Below are 22,214 nucleotides of genomic sequence, written 5' to 3'. Positions count from 1 at the left end.
TCTTCATATTTTATATGCGTAAAAAAAAAAAATTATAACAAATATTATTAACAGAAATGTTTTTTAAATATAAATATTAAATTCGATTGCCATAATAATAATTAATGTAATTAAAGATTAAAATTTATTCTTTATCTACTGACTCTCGTGGAAATAAATATTTATAATTTATAATGCACACCATCATACAATTTTTTAAAAATACAAACGGACAAATGCAAAAAAGAAAATAACGAGGAAAGTAATTTTTGTCTCCCCTGATTTTCATAAAATCACAACATACTCAATTTTTAATTATTATTATTAATTTTATTATCAGTTATTACGTAGCCTTGAGCTTCAATGTACTTCGAGGATCCCATCCTGGATGAAACAGATCAGTAATTAGGGGAGAGCAGTGTTGAGATACTTGATCCTCCATATATTTATTTGCCTTAAATAATAAAAAATAAATTTTAATAAATTAATCACTTAAATTATTAATTTAAAAAAATTATGATAACTTACAAGATAAATAACAAGTTGCTGTTTAGTTTCAGCATCACAATCTTCACCTAAATTTGACGGATAACTTATGACCTCATTATTTTTATCCAAACTATTATATATTTTTTCTAGACAAAGGCTTTCATTAATAGGATTGCCGCTGCTAAATAATCCTAATAAATAAACAAATAAGTAAATTAATAAATGATAATTAAAATGAATAATTAATTAATTGTAAAATAAAAAATTACCTTGCGTCCTGACAACAAGAGATTTAGTCGAATTACTACTGGCATCACGGGTAGGATGCTCAAGATATTTATTCAGGACCTCCAGACTTTCTCTGCAGTCAGTAAATAAATGAGGATACCGATACATGAGTAATTTAGTGAGCAATATATTCGCTCGATTATCCGACAAATTGCTTGTGGGTGTACACATTATTTCGTCATCAGTACGACGAACCAAGAGCACACGTCCATTGTAACCTTTCAGCTGATCAATGACATTCAAGTTCAAATATTCTCTGATAACAGTGCGAACGATACCATCAATCGCCGCGGGCATTCGCGAAATAGCCAGTGGAAGGACATCATCAAACGTGGCATCAAGAACTAAGCCATGAATACCCGGGTAATTCATCGCAGCCCACGTGGCCGTGTAACCGCCGATACTCCAGCCATAAATTATTATTCTTTCTTCAGGAAATTCTAGTTTTTCAACAGCGTATCGCATCACAGCCTCCATGCCGTCAATTTCACCCTCAGGAAACGGCGACCCCTGATGAAAAATATATTTAAATTACAATGACTAATAAATTAAATAAAATAATTAAAAATTAATAGCCCTTACAGTGCTACCGCCAAAGCCAGGGTGATTCCATCCAAGGACAGAGTATCCTTTATTCATAGGCGTTGTTACAATTCCCGTTTCATAGAACCCGCAGTTACCTTCACAAGTTATCACAAGTATATGACCGTTAGATGACCTGATAAAAAATATAAATATGATAATAAGTAATACAAATAAATGAATAATTAATTACAAATCATATGCATGGTTTACGTTACTTGTGACGTCGATCAATGAACATCGTGTCGATGTCATTTTTATTTATTGTTCGTAGCTTTGATCTCTTTCCGCCGGCGTCCAGCAGATCCATTCTACCTTGCAGCATTGTCGTTCCTACAATATAATCAATAATCCATAAACTTTTGTCCATAACAATATATAGAGACATAAAAAAATATACTAACTCATCGCTAAATTTATCACAGTCATGCTACCAGGGTACATCAGCTTTACAGCGACAGTATTGGCAACAATATACGATACTATTTTGCAAGGTACTGCGATTATTAAATCTTTACCTCCTCTTCTAGATGATCTACTCGAGTTTTTTTGTAACACTATTCTTTTTTTTCCATCTGGCCTAAAAAAAAACCATCATTAGTTTCCTAATTAAGGGGACGTAAATAAAAAAATCTATACTCTACATATTGCGTGCGTTAAAATAATAAATTATTGTTACGATGATGGATATTTTGACCAAAGGACAATCGTCTTTGGTGTTGACACAAAATATAATCTGACACTTTAAGCAGCTCGATAAATAATAAACAAAATTTCTTATAGTAACGAGTTTTTGCTGTTGTCCTTTAGCCAAAATATCCGGAGTTTAAAATATATACCTTTCTAATGAAAGGACGTGAAAATCAGCAGGCCATGCCCAGAATTCAAAATCATATTTAAGAAGAGCCTCTTTAGATTCATCATTGTAAGCTCGCTGTGCTTTGGTCAAGGTCTTCATAAATTTAATATACGTGGGATTATTAGCTCTAGCATATCCTCTGACTGCCAAAGATGCAATGAAAATAACTCCCGCGCCAGCAAAAAATTTTGAAAGCGTATAAACATTTTCTACTAATGAATAATTACGGCGGAAAATAAATGGCGATATGATGGGAACTGCCCAGATACTTAGAGACCATAGTGTCGCAAACTGTAATTGTTATTATTAAGTAAAATACTTGATATTTTTAATTATTACAAATTCAGTTTAATTACTTACTGATGTGATGACATGGTCTCCCCATCGTTCGAAACCATTTGGCTCGTAGGCTTTCTGTTAATTAAATGTAACCTGTCAGTGACTTTTTTTTTTTAATATTTTTAACTTTTGACAACTCACCCAAGTTGTTTCCTGGTATTTGTATAAACGCGGGCTTAGTAAACATTCCCAGATACTTTTTAATAAAGACATAGTATAATTTAAAATTTTTACTTTGACGAAACCCAAATACTACACAACTACCAAATTATTTTTGACTATATAAATTTTAATAATAATAATGATAAGAGAAACTAAAACCTGTTGGTTAATTTAAATCCTGTTCTATCAACAGAAGTTCATTCAAGTTCGAATGATAAATTGTAAGGGAAATCTCACATCTGTCAGACGAAGAATTTCTAAATTCATTCAGATCCAGCTCCCAAATTAGACCCGACATTAGTTTTACATTTTTTTTGCAAATAATTAATTAAATATTAATTTTATTACAACTGGAGCAACTGCAGGTTCTTTTTTTTTTTAATTATTTATTTGAAAATATTAAAATTTCGCGCCAAATTAATTATCATATTTTGTCTAGTATAAAAGTCGGTTAAAAAAAAATTTACTCCCAGGTTTTTATGGATTTATTTGAAAATTTATAAATTTTATTTAATAATTTAATTGATTATTAAAAAAAAAGAAAAAAAAACATGAGTACAAAGGCAGCTAGAGCTCGAATAAATCGAGCTAATCAAATAAAAGCTGCTAAAGCTGCTAGGTTAGTAAATTTATGACTGTCAATTAATTAATTTATTGCTAATTATAATTTAAATTATTGATAATTATTTTTTAGATCAATGCCAACAGCTATTTTATTAGAGAAGAAAGCAGTTTGTGATGCAAAAGCACTGGCCATTGTTGAAAGACTCATAGAACCACAAGTTGATGTTCAATGGATGCTGGAAAATGTAAGACATTTTATATTATTTATTATATTTAATTACAGGTTCCATGACAACTGTTCCCAGACAAATGATCACATGACAATAGATCTCACAGACAACTGATCCTACAGACTAGATCCAACTGAGAACTGGCCCAACTGATAACTGGTCCAACTGACAACTGATCTTCTACTTCAGTTTCATTAAGATTTTAATTACTTTCATTATCATCATCTTCCAAATCTTTATCTTCATTATTTTCAACCGAATGTCAATAGGATCAATTTGTAGGGATCACTTGTCGTGGTATAAAATTGTCGGGATCAGTTGACAATACTCGTTAATTACACATGTGTTTTATGATAATAATTTTATTTTATTTTAGTTACAACATATTAATCTTTCGCATATGGAAGACGTTGCTGAAGAAAGAGCGATAACTAAAATATGCGGATACGTTTTGTGTGATAATCCATTGACGAAGGTTGTAAATAAAAAGTACTCGATATCAGCAATGAGGAACAAAGTTTATGATGTTGAGGCAGTGAAAAATTACTGCTGCTTTTCATGTTATAAATCAATGACTTATATTATGGAGCAGATGCTGACTAGTCCACTTTGGTTGAGGAGTTATGAAGAAATTCCAAAGTTTAAAATCATGGAGAAAACTAATAAGAGAGATGTCAGCATACCTGGGGTTGAGGTCGATATTTTTGGGGTGCAATTGCCCAAAGAGGATTTACCGAAGAAGAAAAAAGCTAAGAGTAATAAAGGAGAAGACAGTGAGGAAGATCATGGAGAGTTGGGAGGAGATGATGAAGACTTGGAGAGAGATGACAATGAAGGATTAGAAAGAAATGGTGATGAAGAATTAGAACGAGAAAGAGATGATCATGATATCAAACATAAAGCAATGGACCAAAATGTTGATGTTTTAGTTAAAAAATTAAAAAAGGTTGTCAAATTTACAGATGAACAATTGGAAGTAAAGGAAAATAATAATTTATTGATAAATAAAACTAAAGAAAGAAGTAATGATAGGGAATCGATTTTTAAATCTAGGAGAGTCGCTATTAAAAAAGAAAATACTGATGACAGTGAATCGAATAGTTGTGTAAAGAAAACCCAAAATAAGACACCGGTATTTTTTACGGAAACACTGACTGAGAGACTTGAAAATAATTTCAGTCAACTGGTGACAGCCAACACGATCAAGTTTCTACATGGAAAGAAGACAGAAAAACAGAGTATCTTTAAAAGCATCAGAAATCAAGAAAAATATGCGCGGTTGTGTGACAAACTCAACCAACTGGATCTAGACGATCTTGAAGATCTAGAGCCTAGTGTGTCGAATGACTTGAGGCCTGCGCCACATTTCGAGGTCCTGAAGGAGCAAGCCAAGGACCTGGTTATTAAAGTAAATGCTTTTTACAAAGGCAACCTGGAAGTTGAACCACCGGTTAAAGAGGAGGAGCAAGATGACAAAGAGTCGGATACTGTGATACCGCTGACTGATGCTCATGCGCCCATTGCTTTGAGGAAAAGAATTTTCCTCGACAAACTTGATAAAGTGTAAGTGCAGTAGACAATACTGTTTGTAATTCACACTAGTCATAACTTTATTTTATTACTTATTTATTTACAGGGTACCAGATCTACTGCCAACACTTTCCGGACCCGGTTGCATCGAGTACGATTACTCTATCGAACGTGTTACTGCTCTTAAGTCAATAGTCAGTACATTCAATCTTACAGCTAAAAATATTGTATTTAAAACCGCAGAGTGGACAGTCGTAGGTCTTCTGATGATTAAAATGTAAGTGAATATATTACTTGGAATAAAAACCACCAGCTTTTAAATTTTAAAATCATTATTTATATTTCAGGCTGGCTTTCATTGATCCATTGATTAAATCTTTACTGTCAACTAAACACGCAGTTTCTCGTATCTCATTAATTTTAATGTCCTACGATCTAGAACCTGATCATCTAGACAATTTATTAAAATCTTTGATAGGTACACCGGAAACAACAGAAGAACTTCCAAGTCTTGATTAAATTAAAAAAAATATCACGTTGTAAATAATTTTTTTTGTTACTAATAAATATTTAAATTTTTTTATAATTAAATTTTTTTAATTATCCTAGATACTTTTTAAATCGCGGTAAAAATATTTTTGACGTTTCTGTGTTACCGTCAGATAATTATCAACATTTAAATTCATAACCTCTTTATTTTATTTATTATTGCATCATGCGTGGCTGATATTTAAGTAAAGTTACTTAGTCATATAATTTAAAATAATGATTGTCACCATAAAATATAAACTGTAACAATTAGTATATTTATTTATGTTTACTTAATATATAAGGTTAGTATACTTGCAATAATAATTTACAGATATTAATATACATAAAAAAAATTAATGAGTGTGTAACTGACAAGTGGGAATTTTTTAAATTTTTTAATAAACCAATAAAATGTGAGCAGGATAAAATTTAAAAAATGCGTATTTACAAATGAAAAATTAATACCCGCATTTTTTGAAATTATTTATTTAAAATTTATAAATTGTCTCGCCTGCTACATTCACACATAAAAATTACAGTACGTAGTAATGATACTGAAGTTAGCTGACGTTTTGAAATTTTTGGATTTTTTAAAAAATTATAAATTGTAAAAAAAAGAAATATTTGAAAAATTGCACCTATAGTTTTGTTAATTTCCTACATGTGCATATTTTTAGTTTTTTTTTTTATTTGCAATCGATTTGTTGAAAAAAAATCCGACGATTGTTAATTGTCTGCTGACTGAGATCATTGTAGATTGATCATGATAAATATTTTCTTTCAGATTTTTATATAATTGACACTTGCAATAAGTAATTGACAATGCATTTAACCCAAGTGGATAGTGCAGTATATGCACCATCGACGAACCTGGTGGATATAGTGATTGATGAGGTAGCACTGGAAGGTCTAGATGGAATAACCTTGGAGGCATTATGGAAGCGACTGTCTCTGCGGCTTCAAATGCAAGATGAGTTTCCAAAATCCTTTAAAGAACAGGTATGGACAATATGTACATCAACTCGCGGAATATATTTTTATGAACTAGAGTCGCCGAGACCTCCGCTGGTTATTTATGATCGGTATGAGTACGTAGATCCTGATCTTGGAATTATAACTGAACCGGATGACATTCCTGACGACATTTACGAGTTTCATCCGGTGGATGATGTTAAGAACGGCATCCAAGGCTCATGCAAAGGTTATCATACAAGGAAGTTAATTGAATCGACAGATTCTTTGACTCTGAGAGAAGCCAGCAAAAAGTATGGATCAACTCTGGTGATCGTTGGGTCTCAGGAGATAAGACATCAAGCTTTGATAGGAGATTGCGTTTGTCCGACTTTGGAGATGAATGTAGTGCAGTATTGCTTCTTGGAACGTGTAGGCAGGTCTCGGTACCACGGGGAAGTAACTCAAGGAAAACACAGTCTTAGTATTTTAAATGAAGATCCTAAGTCGTTGTTTTACTATCGTAAATTATTGCTTAAGCATAAGTTGATTACGAAACAAGTCCACTATCAAAAGACACTGGGACATGGAAGTGCCAGCAGTTTGTTGCACTTGCCGCGTTTTTACGTCGAACGTAAACCAAAAATGGTCTATTTAGCTGAGAGGATAATTGACATCTTAAAGAGTCGCGATAATTATCTGGCTGATTATAAAGAAATAAAGAAGGAGTTGCAGATTGAAAATAGCATAAAACGTTTATTTAAAACTTCATTCTTCCAGAAAGTCGTTAAGACAGATTTAATAGTACCCTACAGAGTGTTGTATCCTGATGCACCTGATTACGAATGGCAACGGAAAGCGTGTCCTGCTAAAGAAAAAAGAATCCGGGCTGTACAGCTAGTGGATCCTAATGCCGACGTGAATAATTTGTGGAACAAAGACGAGTTGGTCGATGATGAGGAGTCTTATGATCTTGATGTGTCTAATCAGCTGCTCTTTGAACCACTTCTTAAACAAGCCAATGCTGTCGTTGAGCGCGCAAATGTCAATGGCATCAGTCAGCGTGATCTTGGTGTCCAAATGGGCATGACTAAGTTACAGTCCCGGACAATTTTGAGAAACCTATCGAAGCTGAATGTTATTGGCACTTATATGGATGACTCGGGTAGGCAGAGAATCGGTAAATTTGTATCTAAGAAGTTTGAAAAAGGCAGTACGATTAGTAAACAATTTAATTCGGAGATTCGTAAAATGAAAAAGCTGGCAAAAGATTCGTTGAATGATTCCGTCAATCAAACAGCTACTACGGCTATGGATTTCTTTTATCCTCTTGGTACTCCTGATGACAACATCAACAATACCGACAATAGACCAACTGAAACTAATTACCCAATTGAATTCAATGATAATCAGGATGATCAAGTTGATGATGAAAATGCTGATAACGAACCGCCTGATCCTGATGATAACATTATTATAAATCATTTTGAAACTGTTGATGTTGATGATGTTATGACAGATCACCCTGTTAATTTTAAACGAGATAATGCTGATGAACAAACAGTTAGGGAAACAGGTGATAAAATTAATATAAAAGTTAATGAGACAGTTACTGCTGGAGATGGTCAAGAAAACACGGGGAGAGATGCTCAGATTACTGCTAGGGATTATAATGTTAATATTGAAATGGAAATTGAAAATACTCCAATAAAATTAGAAGCCTTGAATGTCGATCGCTATCACTTATTTTCGGTTGTTAATAAAATTTTGAAAAAATACGCAAACACTAACGTTAAAAATAAAGGAAAAGTAAGAAAGCGAAGTAAATATAAAGTTGGATATTTTAATATCGCTCAATTGGACGTATCGAAAATCGCTGGAATGTCACGAGTTAATCGTAGAAGAGTTAAAGTAAAGTCTGCAGATGTTCAGAATCAAAACGCACAAGCAAATATTCCAAGTTCTGTGGATACTCAAGAACGTAACCCTGAAGAAATCGAGTCAACTTCGGGTTTGGACACTCAGGAGTCTGTTGTTCCTGAAAGTACTCAATCCATCCCGTCTTCAGCCACTCAGAAAATTGTTCCTCCTGAAAATATTCAGCCAAATCCTTCTGCAGATGCTCAAAATTGTATTCTTCCTGAAAATATTAACGCGCATCCACCGGATACTCAAGACGGAGTTCTCCTGAAAAATATTAAGACAAATCCGGATACTCAAGATTGTATTCCTTTGGAAAATATCGAATCGAATATTTCTTTGGACACTCAAAATCATATTCTTCCTGAAAGAATAAATTCAAATCTTCCGTCACGTAAACGACAAAATTCAAGTGGTTCTATAGATATTGATGATTTTAACGCGAAGAGAATAAAAATAAGTAGCAATCTGTTCCATAATCAAGAAATAAATACAGAAGTTAATACGGAAGCTTATAATAGCGAAGAAAACTTCAATCATGGATTTTATAACCCAGAAGAATATTATAACGCTGAAGGTTATAATCCAGAGGAATATTATAATGCTGAAGGTTACAACCCAGAAGAGCAGTACAATGCAGAAGGTTACAATACAGAGGAGAACTATAACGCAGAAGGTTACAATCCAGAAGAAAATTACAATATCGAAGACAATTATGATAAATCATGGCTTGATGACGAGGAAAAAATAATTGACGTAACAACAACTTCGACCGCGTTTACTTATCGGACATTAAAAAGATTGAATCTTATCATCACTGTTGTGAAAGAGCTTAAAATTATCGACGACCCAACAAAGCTGATGAAAATGATAAACGAGGAAGAAGAGCGTGAAGGGTACGAAGTTAAAATGGACAAGAAGTCGTTAATGCGGATGCTGCAGCGCCTAGCACGTGATAATTTGGTTAAGAATATGAAATTGACCCTGAGCGCAAATAACCGTAAAAAAGTTCTATTCTTTGTTTGTGATACAAATATTAATGTCAATCACTCGGTAATTCAATCAGCGGTCGAGCAGGCTAAAATTAAATTCTGTTTGATGCCATCTCCTAAAAAGAAGTCTGTTAAAATGATTAATAATGAGCAACAAACGGATGCTAATGAGAAGACAGTAGCAGCTGATGATACTCCTACGGAAGCTGAATCTCAAGAAGCTGGAGATAAAAATAAATTCGACGCTAGAATGATGCCTGATAATTTGAAGTATGATTTGAAAGCAGGGAGAGATTATGGATACAAACCGAAATTCATTCGTATGAAAATACTCCACAGAATTTTGTACTATTTAATTTACGAGTACAGGGGAGAGAATGTATCAAAAATAGATCAGATTGAAAGGCTGCGTGCTGATGGGCAGGAGATATCTGAAAAAATGGAACGCGAGATGGGTGAAATATATTCCAGAGAGGTTGACTGGAGGATGTTCATCCCACCTCTGCCGCAGCATAGCGGCTGGAATGAGGGATGGGCGATGATTTGCGACGTTATTCTTCGCTTGCCACTTTCTGTTTTCCTCGAGGTCCATAAACTTCCCTTTTACATACCAGATTTGAGTTACTACATAAGCCACCCGATAAGAAAACATTATTTGATGAAAGATCTTCCGATATTTATTCGTAACGCTCTTCTAATGAAACGCAGGTACATTTATTCGATTTATGAAACCATTCAGCGGCTTTGCTACATCGGGCTGCTTCAGTTCGGGCCCCAGAAGTTTAAAGAAAAAGATCAGGTGTTTATTTACCTGAATAGGCGGAGTGAGCTGACGGATACCACGTCCTCAGCTCCTGGGTACCATAAAATTGAAGACAAAACTTATCCAGTTACGGCTTATACTTTTGATAAGTTACAAGCGATTGAAAATTACTGGTATGACATGTGGCAGATTTGTGTCTGCACTAGATTAGGAGGCAGACAAGCTGTCGAGGGGACGGAAATAACTTTAGAAGATTTATCAAAAAAACCGGAAATGATTCAGTGTTTGAAGCCACGATTGGCACTCGAAGCTTCTACGCTTGATCTAGGAATCATGCCGGGTGATAAAAAAGGAGCAGCGGGAATAGACTCGGCCTTCTTTTCACATCTTAAGCGTAATTGGAACTGGGAAAACTTTAGTACTAATATTCCTTTCAGTAAAATGATTAGAAAGCAGCCAGATCGTGCACGTAACGCACGATTATCAAAAATAGAAGCCAAGCCTATTAAATTCACGGAGTTCAAAGGTCTGAAAAAAGTCACCGGGCCTACGAACGTGAGTGTTAGCAACTCAAAGACCAAGAAAGTTAAAGAAAAGCCAGCAATTGCAGCACCGCCTAAATTAGTTGTAACTGCAGATACACAACGAGCGGATAAAGTTGTCAGGCGAGTCATGCCCAGGAAACGTCAGAAACGTAAACGCGTTTTGTATGATGATATTGATCACACGGCTCTTCAACACATGAAGAAGCTCCGTGTAGATTGGGATGAGCGTGAAGACAATATTCTACTGATCTGTAAAATGGTGATGGTTTATCTTTGCCCAAATCCACGTAATCAATTAGTATCATTTCCCGCAGTGAGAGATGTCTTGAGAACTTACTCGCAGAATTCTCACAACAAAACATCGCGCGCTTGTCAGCGAAGACTTTTGTACATAAGTAAAAAACCTCAAATGGCTCATAGATTAGCTCTGGGTATCGAAGAGCTCAAAGAAAATCACTATCTCAACAAAAAGTACAACAATATTATTGATATTATTCGTAAAACTTACAATGCTAATGAACACGATGATAAAATATCTAATGTTTTTAAAACAATTTGTAATTATGTTGCTAAAAGACATCACATTTCACAAAAAGACACCCAGGAATCAACATCACAGCCAACAACTCTGGGCGAATTTAATTTGTTGTACGACATAAGTCGCCCGGAACAACCCTACGCCAATCAAGGCTTCACTAAACCGATTAAAAATGTAAATGACATTCATTCCGCAACAATTAACTCCGTTATCTTCAGCTCAATGTGCTGCGGCAGAGATCGTCGCTCGTGGGCCTACCAGCTGTTCCGAATTTACCAACAGTATCCTGAAATTCTGTTGAAAAACGCGATGACCAAAATTCGAGCTGACGGCATGGTCTCTTTAAAACGTTACTTCAAAACGGTTATGAAAAAAATCGGCAGCGGCAGCTGCATGCCAATGACCAGTTCCCAGTACCAATTGAGCACAACCTACGTCTACAAATTTCTTTCGAAATTGCCACTGGAACTCTACCGCGAGACGCAAGACTTTCTGCAAAAACTAATTGATGGCTACACCAATAACTCCTTGGGGTTCGAACGTGGAGTCGAAATTTACGCGCCCAACGGTGGAGTGATTTTAGGTGCCCAAGAGCTTCTTGCATGCGACAATCTTGATTTTAATATAAAAATACCTGATCATGTTATCGCATTGGATTCAGATCTTCAGGAGTACGACAAAAATTATCTTAGAATTGCTAAAAGGTATCAGGATATCCTGTGTAATTTAGAAAGGTTAGAAACTGAGCAGGAAAAAGAGTCAAAAAATGAAACTGAACGTGAAATTCCTGTACGAGATGAATTGCCATCGGAAGTTTCTATTGTTGCTGTTAAACCTCCGATTAAAAAATTTTCATTTAGAAAAGATTCTTGGGGTTGGCCAAAGTTAGATACTAGTAATCCTAATAGTAGTAGCAATAGTAGTAATAATAATGATAATAATGATCGCAGTAATAATAATAGTGATAATAATAATACTAATGATAATAATCAACACAACGTATCAAGACCAGTAAACAAAGATTATAGTTTTGCACTTGATGACAGCGATGACGAATTAGAAATAAAAACAACAATAGATAGTCGCGGGATAAAAATTACAAAGAGTGATATAGACAATTGTAAGTCATCATTTATTGACAATGAAATGCATGAGGCATTCAGACAGACGCGAATGGATGAGCTTGACAATGTTGGCAGCGATGATCAAGAAGAAGATCCACGTGAAGCCATGATGCGTTTAGTTGATCAGGTTTCCATGGGGACATCAATTGATACGCTCAATCGGATAGTAAATGATCATATTCCCATGGACATTGATGACGAACGAGTGAGCAAGAGCTTAATACGTCTTGGTAATCTTGATCCGAACGGACAATCTAATAAAGAACGTGGATTTTTCAATGAAAATTTGAATAATGAGAATGAAGAATCTGCGGAAAGCCATAAAAATAATTCGAATATGGTTAATGATATTATCGCAAGTGTGAATCGTGTTAGTGAATCACGTAATCAAAATCGTGCGAGAGATGAAGATACTTTTGATACGAAGAAAAAGCATACGAGGATCGCGTTGCTTCAAGTACGAGAGGAATTAAATGAAAAATTACATAATTTGCCAGATAGCCATCACGCGCATGAATATTTTGTCGTCAGTACATTCGGATTGTACTATTCCGTGCCCAAGATTGATAGCGAGATAAGAGCCGATCCAGATTTTGTTATCGATGATAAAATTAAAGAGGACTTATTTTTATTGAAAAATGAATTTTACAAAGATGTCGTCAAAGACTTGAGTAAATTTGCTGTTTTTCCAAAAGATGTACCAGATTATGAGAGTCTCAAAGAAGATCTCGAGACTCACGGCAACATTGAGTCCGTCGAAACAGAACTAATTTACGACTACATCCGCAACAAACGCGAGCAAGGCGCGACTTTGAAGGAACTGACTAATAAATTTTATCGAATACTTGAGGAAAAATTGTATGATATACTTTCTTACATGACTGATCACCGAATATTTTTACGTTCCGGTGTCACTGAGATGCATTACGTCCATTATCATTACGCGGAACCCTGGTACGTGCAATCGATTAAAATTTTGCGGTTGCAGCGCGAGTCATTGCCACACTTTCCGCCTGGTAGCGTTTACGTATTTAATTCAGCGAATAATTACACAGAATCCGCGAGTGTGTTGGACAAATTTTTATCAGAAAAAAATAACAAAATAATCGACTTCGGTGACAGTAATGAAAATAATGACGGCAATAATGATAACAATGAAAATATTGATGATGATAATGACAATATTGATGATGACAATGATCAAGACGACATTGATCATGACAGTAATGATAATGATAATGATAATATGAATATTGATATTAATTCTGATGCAATGAATTCAATGGAATTAGAAACTTCAGACATGAAATTACTCAATCAAAAAAGTACACGTGCAAATATGCGCTGCCTGTTACAAACTAAAGATATTTATACAGCAGTTAAAAAATTAGATCTAAAGTAAGTTGACTTAATTACTCAATTAGTGGGAAAGGTCTAAAAAAAATGCTCGATATTATTTATTTACTAAAAACTAATTTATACAATTAGACTTTTTTTAATCTTTAGTTTCTTACACATTTAATTATTTTCAATACTTATCTATGCAAAGTAAATATAATTATTATAAAACAGTGTTATTACTTTTACTTTTTTTATATCGTCTGTACACTAAAGCCTTGAAAAATTGTAAAGATATGAAAGGAATGTCGGTAAATAAATAATATCTGGCATATCATTTAGTTTTTTTCCAATGCTATTGATAATTAATTAATAATTAATTTTATTATTTATTTTAGTTCGGCAGAAAAGATAAACGTCTTGGTAAGACCGTGGGTTCAAATTGACGGTGTAATTAATCGCATGATGTTAGAAAAAATGCTCGGTGCGATACTATCACACTGTTTAGTGCATCCCGGTATTACATTATCTCAAGTGCAAACAAGATTTGTCCCAGCTTTACAGCCTTATCATACTCGCGAGCTCGTTGAGGTGATTAAAGCTAATGAACTCGTACAGCAAATAAACTTTTATTAATAATTAATGATAAAATGTAAATATTTATTGCAGATACTCGCGAAACTGGATTGTGTGACATTAAGAATTATACGTAAACCACCGGGTACATTATTTTCAAATGCGTCGTCAATTAAATTATGTATGCATTTAAATATTTATTACTGTAGTTAAAAATTAATCACTTGTAACAGTCAATAATTTTGATTTACGTATTACAGATTATCCAGTCAGAGCTGACGGTTCATCAGAAATTGAAAGTGAAATAATTATCGAGGCAACGATAGGCGCGACTATTAAATTTGGTACTTTCGTACGTTTTTATCTCTCACGCAAATCAAATCTTAATGAGACTACAGATACTACAGCTAAAGACGGTGAGACTTGTCAGTCTGAAGATTGATAAAATTAATCTCTTATATTAATAAAGTAAAAAGATTTTAATGTAATTAATGTTTTTTTTGTTTTATAATTTTTTATTTAAATAATTTCTAAATTTATTAAAACTTAACTATTTTTTACTAAATGCATTGATAATAGCTGTTATACTTTCGTATGTGCCTGTGACAAATCCAAGAAGTCCTATCAGTAGTATAAAAGAATTTTTAACTATTTTAAAATAACTTAGAGTATTATTTTGTGAGCGGACGACTATTTCAATAATTGGCGGAAATAGTAACGCTAATGCTGTGCTACTTAATGCACCGACTAGTGATATAAAGAGACCAAGATTAGGAATTGCTTCTGCCAGTATAACTGCAACATAACAAACATATTCATTATTGTTATTATTATTATTATTATTAATGTAAGTATTTAAATAAAGACTTACAAGTCATTAAACAGAGTGTCGATCGGAAGCAGGTTTCCATAATAACTGGGTGACGGAATGGTCCATACCGTTGGACTATTCCCGGCCACATAATTGCTACGGGCACGTAAAATTGCAATGCATATGTAAACATGATGCTCAAAGATATAGCAACTTTTATACATTGTGGCAATCTGAAAATAAAAGTAAATAAATAAATAAAATAAAAGATAACGGTTAAGACAATAAATAAAATAAAATGTTAGGTCAAGAGCCTGTGAAAAAATAAAATGAGTAAATGGATTAAATTACATTTCTTTGGAATTAAGATTAAGCGTAACTGATCCCTGTACATTATCACCATACTGGAGGTATGCTAGGAATCCCATTGTAACAAACATCCCGGCGACGAACACCATACCAACATTAAGAACACCTAGAGGACTACTGAACTTCCGGGGATTTTTCATTTCATTTTTGAGCGGCAGCACCTGTAATTTTAAATTCATTATGTCACTGCTAAATGTTTTACTTAAAATTTCTTAATCTCTTAATAAATATATCTCTTAAATGGATATAAATACAATTGTGTTTATGTACCAGCGTAATAGCTTCGAATGAATAAATAACGGTGCCAAAGAACAGAGGTATCGATTGGTACTCAGCGACATAATGACGTTCACTTATCGGGGGTAAATTGTAGCTCATAATGTAAATAGTCGCAACATAGCCAGCAACGACTAATAAATTAGCTATTGAAGAGACTGGAGCCAGGTACTTGAGGTTTCTTATCCACGTGCTCATCATTATCGGCAACAAGGCAATGGCCATGTGCCAGTGAACGCTCAAATGGAATCCATACTGGTCTAAAACCTGTTTTTAATAAATTAATATCACGTATAGTGCACATGATCATACTTAATACTACTTTGTTTTTGTTTTATTACCTGGAGCATGTTAGTTGATATAAAGACAAAGTAAACGCAGCAAAAACCAAACTGCGTTACACATACAAATAGGTTCACTATCTTTCTGAAATTAATTTTATCATGATCTAGAGTTGTTGTTACTATTATTATTATACTCATTATTATAATTATAATTATTTTATAAATAACTTGATAAATAGATATGACATCTATAGCAATGTATGTGCGATGCATATATATTTTTTATTTTGGCACACCTCATTAATCCGGAAAATTTTCGCAACCGCTGTGGACCGATTTCAAAACATAATTCGACGGTTCCGGCATATCCAATACTGTCTGTTTTAACAGTATTACCCACATGTTTACATGCCTCATCATTACATTCAATCTGAAAATAATTATTTTATAATATTTTAGATATTTCATTAACTAAACACCTTTATTTTTTAGGTATTCAATCATTTTAAATTGAGTCTATATATTTATCGAGCAATGGGAAACTAAAACTTTTAACAAAATTATATTTTTCTTCTTTACTAAAATATAACTCACGTTTTATATATATTTTTTTCAAATATCCATCGATCGTTTAGTCTCGTGACAAAAAGTTGATGTCAGTAAATTACAGTTTACTTGAATAAACCGGAAATATCCATTCTTATATTTATATATTTTTATTACAAAGAGTGCAAAGATTCCTGTGAACATTAAAAATAAAATATTTTTTCATTTTGAATTTAAAACGAAAATGAACACGTTAATTTTGATTCAAGTTTTAGTCTGCCACAGCTCAATCTAACGGTGTAGTAACTTGTCGTGCAACAATTAGCGACAATAATGAACAAAAATATATATGTATATATAAATACATATATATATTTATATTGAATGACAAAAAAAAATTAAATAAATAACAAAAAACTTGTCGGTATTTTTTTTATTTTAAACATACGAGGATATGTTGCGCGTGTACACAGATGATGCCGAGAAATATAGTGAGTGGTGGACCCAGAAACAATCCGGCATTTTTAAATGCATCTCCAAGTGCAAATATTCCTGAACCAACATTTCCTTTGAATAAGTGCATCATAGTTTCGCAATACCTAAGATAACTTTGTGATTAGTTGTACCCTTACTCCAAAAAATATCACATTTTTTATCTTTTTGCTTATAATCGTCGATTGTCTCATTATTATAATTATTATTATTCAATTAATTAATTAAATAATCATGCAATCTTTCATCCATTCATTTATTTAAATTACTATTTTTTTTTTTTTATTGTCACTTACGACGTGGGATGATCGCTGCCTATCGGATGATCAGAAGCATGAGGATTTGAATTTACCGTCGAGTTTCCCAACGACATAATTGGATCATTTGATCGAAATACTCCATAATTATCATCAACACTTAAATTTGCATATAAATATAATTATAAATTACTCAGAATAATAATAATTTATAATTTATTTTTAAATTTCCATAAACTCACATGCTAATTTTTGATCCTTCAAATATTGTTTCCGCGCCCCGCTTTATGTCTTTGTTCTTTTTAATACTTGGATTTGTATGTAATTCCATCTGCAATTGAACATATATACATAGACACGGATATAAAATAATTTTTAATGAGGATAGAAAGGATTTCTACAGAGTCAAAGCCGATGGCCATGAAATAATTTTCCACGGTGTGATGACAATGAAATAAATAAATACAAAAATCCGCGAGCCCATTGTTATTATAAATTTGGGACACGTGATAACAGTGATTACACACGATAATAACCGCCCACGGTGTTATTATTATAAATGCGAATAATTTATCTTTATTATCTACAACATACTTCAATTATGCACTCATAAGAAAAAAAAATACTGGCAATTATCGTCCACTTTATACATCAGTAATTTATTTATTTCTTCATTAAACTTCATCATTATGAAGCAGAATTTTCAGGTTCTTCGAAGCAGAGTTTTATGAGATTAATTCACACGATTGAATTCGAATTATCGGTAATTGTTTTGTCCTTAATGTTCAAAGTAATTTAAAATAAATAATGATAATAATTATGATGATAAATTTATCGTTAGCATTAGTTATTAAAAGCCTAACTAACTAACAATCTATTTATCTCTTAAACACGTCCACGTAATATACACGTGTTACGTGTGTTTAGAAATAAATTTGTTGTATTATTTATTTCAAGCTCCGTCACACGCAACAATTAATACACATACCAGTGGCTCTGATATAAATAGACGAATATAGTTAAATAGTAATGGAATTTTTCCGCTAACTAATAGACTCTAACTATTATACGATACATATCATGCGAATTTTAAGTGATAAAATTAAACAAAATGACAATAATTTGAGCAATTCATCAGTTAAAATGTATGGCTACTGAGTAATTATAATTTTTAATAACAGTATCAAATTAAAAATTCAAATGTATGTACATAGTAATAATAGTGAGTAGGTAATTCGAACTGCACAATTTAGACTATATTTAAATCACATTGCAAGAGTCAGTGCGAACAAGTAAAGCAGACTATAAGTGCCTCAGCTTTTTAAATTTAAGATGTTATTTTAACATGTGAAATTTTTTATGTAAATAATATCAAGTCGGTTAACTTATTTATTTATTTATGTACTTAATTACTTTATAAATTGTATATTTATTGTGTTTAGTTGATGACAATGATGATAACTTGTAATAACTGTTATTACCTTGATAATTGTTAGTGATATATATTTACATTCGTATAATTGTTGTTACGTGTTTATCAGTTAGTTGTTAAACTTTCGAGTACTTGAATACGACTGATGAAATGTTTCTTTAAGAAACAGACATAAGGCATATTCTGGAGAGTACCCAAACGGTAGACACGATGACGATGACGACGACGTCTCTCCTCAGCAACTCCTTTCATCCCCACCAACAATCACAAATCTTACTCTATCTCAATACCCCTTAGTATTAACAGATATGTGTACAAATAATTACTCTAAACAGTTTATTTTATTTATTTATCAAGCGCTTTTATCGCTAACTAATTAATTAAACTTGCAGACTTTGTTTTCTCCAATTTCTTCTTCTTCTTATTTTTTTGTGGAAATAAAAACTGACCGCTGTTAAAAAACTTGCAGTGGAAAATATAAATAAATTAAAAGCTGATAAGACAATTGTATAATTGTGAGATAGTTTTTTTTAATTACTGATAAATTTTAATTGTTTGTCCGGTAGAACTAATTGGCAGATAATCGAAACTAAATTTAAAAAATTAGAAGATACTGAAGTTAGATGACGTCTAATAATTTTTGGATTATTTTTAAAAATGATAAATTATAAAAAAAAGTATTTGAAAAAATTGCATGTGTAGTTTTTTTAATTTTGTAAACGCGCATTTTTTTTTTTTTTTTTTTAATTGATTTGTTAAAAAGAAAACGAAAAATTGTTGATTGCCTGTCAGTTTTGGATCATCAAATACTTAATATGAAGTAAAAAATACAGAAAAATAAGACCATAAATTTTGTTATTTATTTACAATGATTGTTGCTCATGTACGTCATATTTTTTGAATTTATTTCCAGTTAACGAGGGACTTTTTTTTATGTAAATATATATATTTAACGGCGAGTCATAAAAGGATTATAATGTAAATCCATAATACTCGAATTTGAAATGAATTTTTTTGATAAATTTTTGTTATTTTATTTTTCGTGGTAATAAGGAAAAGAAATTATAAATAAATAAATAAAAATACATCTACTAATGATACATTTATATAAATATACATAGACGCGACGGTCTTATCAAGGACGTAGACGCGTTAATGTTGATCATAAATAAAATAAAATAAAAAAAGTGAAAGTAAAAAGTATCGTTACGAATTCATAAGTTACAAATGTCCAACATACGCTAACGCATAACGCCTACGCTTGTTCTTTTGCCATTCAAACCTTCCTATTTTATTTACTTTCAAACTTCTTCTTCTTATTCTTCCTCCTCTTTTTTCTTCTTCTTGGTTCTTTTTTATGCATCTGAAGAGAACAAGTAATACATCAGTAGGCGTTTTATAACGAGTTCACTATAATTTCTTGAGTTACTTACCTTTCTTTGAATTTATTTCATACTTTTTTTTATTGCAATCATTATTATTATTATTATTATTATTATTATTATTATTATTATTATTATTATTATTATTATTATTATTATTATTATTATTATTATTATTATTATTATTATTATTATTATTATTATTATTATTATTATTATTATTATTATTATTATTATTTACTTAATAAATAATTAACATTACGAACTCAATATAAATTTATCTCGTATCATTTATTATATTTTACTAAGAATTAGACAGCAAATAAACGATAATTCGCTCAAAAGCATCGTAACAAAAAATAAAGTAAATGGATAAAGATGATTTGATGATAATAATAATGATAGTGATGATTAAGAGTGTAAAAGAAAAATTAAATTACGACTTATAAAATCTCAAGGGTCAAGGGAGATTAAATGATGTTAAAATTTAATTATAAAAAATGAGTTTTAATCGAAAGTCATTGGGATATCCGGTCAAATTGCTACTGTTGATTGTATTATATATACTGTTACATTACATTAGATTATATATATAATTGACTGGCTAAACACCGTGATGTGATGAATATTAAACGAGGCGTTTCTCGTGACTATTAAACGTGTCTGATGAGCGACACGACGCGAAAAAGCTGATGATTGAACTATTAAAGGTCGAGTTACTCACAGAGATAAGATATCATTTTATTACTTACATCATTATGACAGACATGACAAATCCAATTGACGAAATCTAATTAAGATGATTGTTTATTTTTAATTAAAAATAATTGTATTTATGATTTGTTATTGTTTCCAATAGATGCCAGGGGAAAAAATCAATTTTTTTATTACTGTAACAGATAAGATTCAGTGCATGGAATCCAGTGTCATAACTGAGTCATTTACTTGTTAAGTCTATCAATTATTTATAGTCGGTAATTATAATGAGGAAAAAAAACCTGAAGGTCTCAAACTTTTTCCTTGTTCTATTAATTATTTTTTATGGCTTATTGTGTAAGGGAAATTTTTTTTTATTATTATTTAGCTGTCAGAGATGGATTTTTTTAGTAAATCGTGGAAAGTCAACTGGAGATCTTGGATTTTATCAGTTGATAAATTAAGTAGGACTCAATTTAGTCGTCGCCTTGAAAAAAAAATTAATTAAATTATTTCCGTCAAATATTTGCATAATTATAACTGTCTGCGCTAAGAAATTATTATTTCAATATATTTTTTTAATCAAATAAATATGTTAATTTTTTTTTCCACTCATTGATTGCTGATAAAAATATTTACTTAATATAAAAATATTTATAATAATAATATTTAAATGAAGAGTTAAAATTAAGATTTGTAAACTAAATTATCTAGATCTATTCATTTCTCCGGATGTTCATCTCAAGTTACAAGTTCACAAGCATTAGATAATTAATATTAATACAAGTTGACCTATTTTCTTTTTTCGTTATTTGAATCTATTATATATATTTTTTCACGGCTTGTTAAAGATAATTTTTACATAATTATTTGATTATTAAATAATCTCCTAGACCATTGAATTAATCAGCTTTAAAAATAAACATTATTATATAAAAATATATGAAAGGATGTAGATATTAAGGAAATTAAAAATAAAAGACTTGTCGTATACCTTGAAATTGTATTTAAAACCTAAGATTACGTTCGTTTACATTTTGTATTTTGTTTTGTTTGTTTGTTCATTTTTCTTTTGACAAAACTAATATATATATTTATATATTTATATATATAAATTTATATATAATATAAAGTTATTACAACTATTTAAAATTAGCTTATTCGTTTGTTGTTAATGTAACAATTAAAATAATATTTCATTATAAGCAACTTATTTATGGAATATCGGGAATACCCGATTAATTAATTAAATAATAATAATAATTATAATCATTTAAAATAATAGCTAATATAATATAGTAATAATTAAAATAATAAACAACGGAATAACAATGACACAGTCAGTACATCCTGAAAAATTAGTTATTAA

The 22,214-nt window shown here is 31.6% G+C and overlaps 4 protein-coding genes across 5 annotated transcripts; 2 read left to right on the top strand and 2 right to left on the bottom strand.

Annotated features, from left to right (window-relative positions):
- Positions 1-101: 101 nt before the first annotated feature.
- Positions 102-2,837, bottom strand: LOC130672775 (phosphatidylserine lipase ABHD16A). The gene is made up of 9 exons (XM_057477497.1): positions 2,678-2,837; positions 2,558-2,611; positions 2,178-2,488; positions 1,743-1,918; positions 1,557-1,671; positions 1,339-1,474; positions 738-1,266; positions 508-659; positions 102-433 (listed from the first exon to the last, which is right to left on the bottom strand). The coding sequence occupies exons 1-9, from the start codon at positions 2,747-2,749 to the stop codon at positions 323-325; spliced, it is 1,656 nt and encodes a 551-aa protein (XP_057333480.1). The 5' UTR covers positions 2,750-2,837; the 3' UTR covers positions 102-322.
- Positions 2,838-2,933: 96 nt separating this feature from the next.
- Positions 2,934-5,613, top strand: LOC130672774 (putative RNA polymerase II subunit B1 CTD phosphatase rpap2). 2 transcript variants are annotated; one of them, XM_057477496.1, is made up of 6 exons: positions 2,934-3,063; positions 3,138-3,317; positions 3,393-3,507; positions 3,869-5,055; positions 5,129-5,299; positions 5,370-5,613. In XM_057477496.1, the coding sequence occupies exons 2-6, from the start codon at positions 3,250-3,252 to the stop codon at positions 5,539-5,541; spliced, it is 1,713 nt and encodes a 570-aa protein (XP_057333479.1). In that variant the 5' UTR covers positions 2,934-3,063; positions 3,138-3,249; the 3' UTR covers positions 5,542-5,613. The 2 variants fall into 2 exon arrangements, with proteins under 2 accessions (XP_057333479.1, XP_057333478.1); XM_057477495.1 differs by having other exon boundaries at positions 2,949-3,317.
- A 125-nt stretch (positions 5,614-5,738) lies between these two features.
- On the top strand, positions 5,739-14,742 carry LOC130672769 (general transcription factor 3C polypeptide 1). Its single transcript, XM_057477487.1, has 5 exons — positions 5,739-5,855; positions 6,338-13,784; positions 14,123-14,315; positions 14,394-14,481; positions 14,561-14,742. The coding sequence occupies exons 2-5, from the start codon at positions 6,376-6,378 to the stop codon at positions 14,740-14,742; spliced, it is 7,872 nt and encodes a 2,623-aa protein (XP_057333470.1). The 5' UTR covers positions 5,739-5,855; positions 6,338-6,375.
- A 46-nt stretch (positions 14,743-14,788) lies between these two features.
- Positions 14,789-19,024, bottom strand: LOC130672771 (proton-coupled amino acid transporter-like protein CG1139). The gene is made up of 10 exons (XM_057477490.1): positions 18,817-19,024; positions 17,578-17,666; positions 17,375-17,494; positions 17,035-17,185; positions 16,337-16,470; positions 16,098-16,182; positions 15,751-16,023; positions 15,463-15,641; positions 15,172-15,344; positions 14,789-15,095 (listed from the first exon to the last, which is right to left on the bottom strand). Exons 2-10 carry the CDS (start codon positions 17,664-17,666, stop codon positions 14,851-14,853), a joined length of 1,449 nt encoding a protein of 482 aa, XP_057333473.1. The 5' UTR covers positions 18,817-19,024; the 3' UTR covers positions 14,789-14,850.
- Between the last annotated feature and the right edge of the window lie 3,190 nt (positions 19,025-22,214).

This window comes from Microplitis mediator, chromosome 8, assembly GCF_029852145.1.
Source record: "Microplitis mediator isolate UGA2020A chromosome 8, iyMicMedi2.1, whole genome shotgun sequence".
In the NCBI taxonomy this organism is placed as follows: Eukaryota; Metazoa; Arthropoda; class Insecta; order Hymenoptera; family Braconidae; genus Microplitis; species Microplitis mediator.
This window is presented reverse-complemented; position numbering and strand designations above follow the sequence as displayed.

Bases quoted from the DNA above. Each gene is read 5' to 3' on its own strand.
- LOC130672775 (XM_057477497.1), bottom strand. From the start codon at position 2,749: ATGTCTTTATTAAAAAGTATCTGGGAATGTTTACTAAGCCCGCGTTTA. The intron at 2,489-2,557 runs GTAAGTAATTAA...TAACAATTACAG, and splicing joins GAGACCATGTCATCACATCA to TTTGCGACACTATGGTCTCT. The intron at 434-507 runs GTAAGTTATCAT...TTATTATTTAAG, and splicing joins AGCAACTTGTTATTTATCTT to GCAAATAAATATATGGAGGA.
- LOC130672774 (XM_057477496.1), top strand. From the start codon at position 3,250: ATGAGTACAAAGGCAGCTAGAGCTCGAATAAATCGAGCTAATCAAATA. The intron at 3,318-3,392 runs GTTAGTAAATTT...ATTATTTTTTAG, and splicing joins AAAGCTGCTAAAGCTGCTAG to ATCAATGCCAACAGCTATTT. The intron at 5,300-5,369 runs GTAAGTGAATAT...TTTATATTTCAG, and splicing joins GGTCTTCTGATGATTAAAAT to GCTGGCTTTCATTGATCCAT.
- LOC130672769 (XM_057477487.1), top strand. From the start codon at position 6,376: ATGCATTTAACCCAAGTGGATAGTGCAGTATATGCACCATCGACGAAC. The intron at 14,316-14,393 runs GTGATTAAAGCT...TATTTATTGCAG, and splicing joins ATACTCGCGAGCTCGTTGAG to ATACTCGCGAAACTGGATTG. The intron at 14,482-14,560 runs GTATGCATTTAA...TACGTATTACAG, and splicing joins TGCGTCGTCAATTAAATTAT to ATTATCCAGTCAGAGCTGAC.
- LOC130672771 (XM_057477490.1), bottom strand. From the start codon at position 17,666: ATGGAATTACATACAAATCCAAGTATTAAAAAGAACAAAGACATAAAG. The intron at 15,642-15,750 runs GTACATAAACAC...TTAAAATTACAG, and splicing joins CATTCGAAGCTATTACGCTG to GTGCTGCCGCTCAAAAATGA. The intron at 15,096-15,171 runs GTAAGTCTTTAT...GTTATGTTGCAG, and splicing joins GACACTCTGTTTAATGACTT to TTATACTGGCAGAAGCAATT.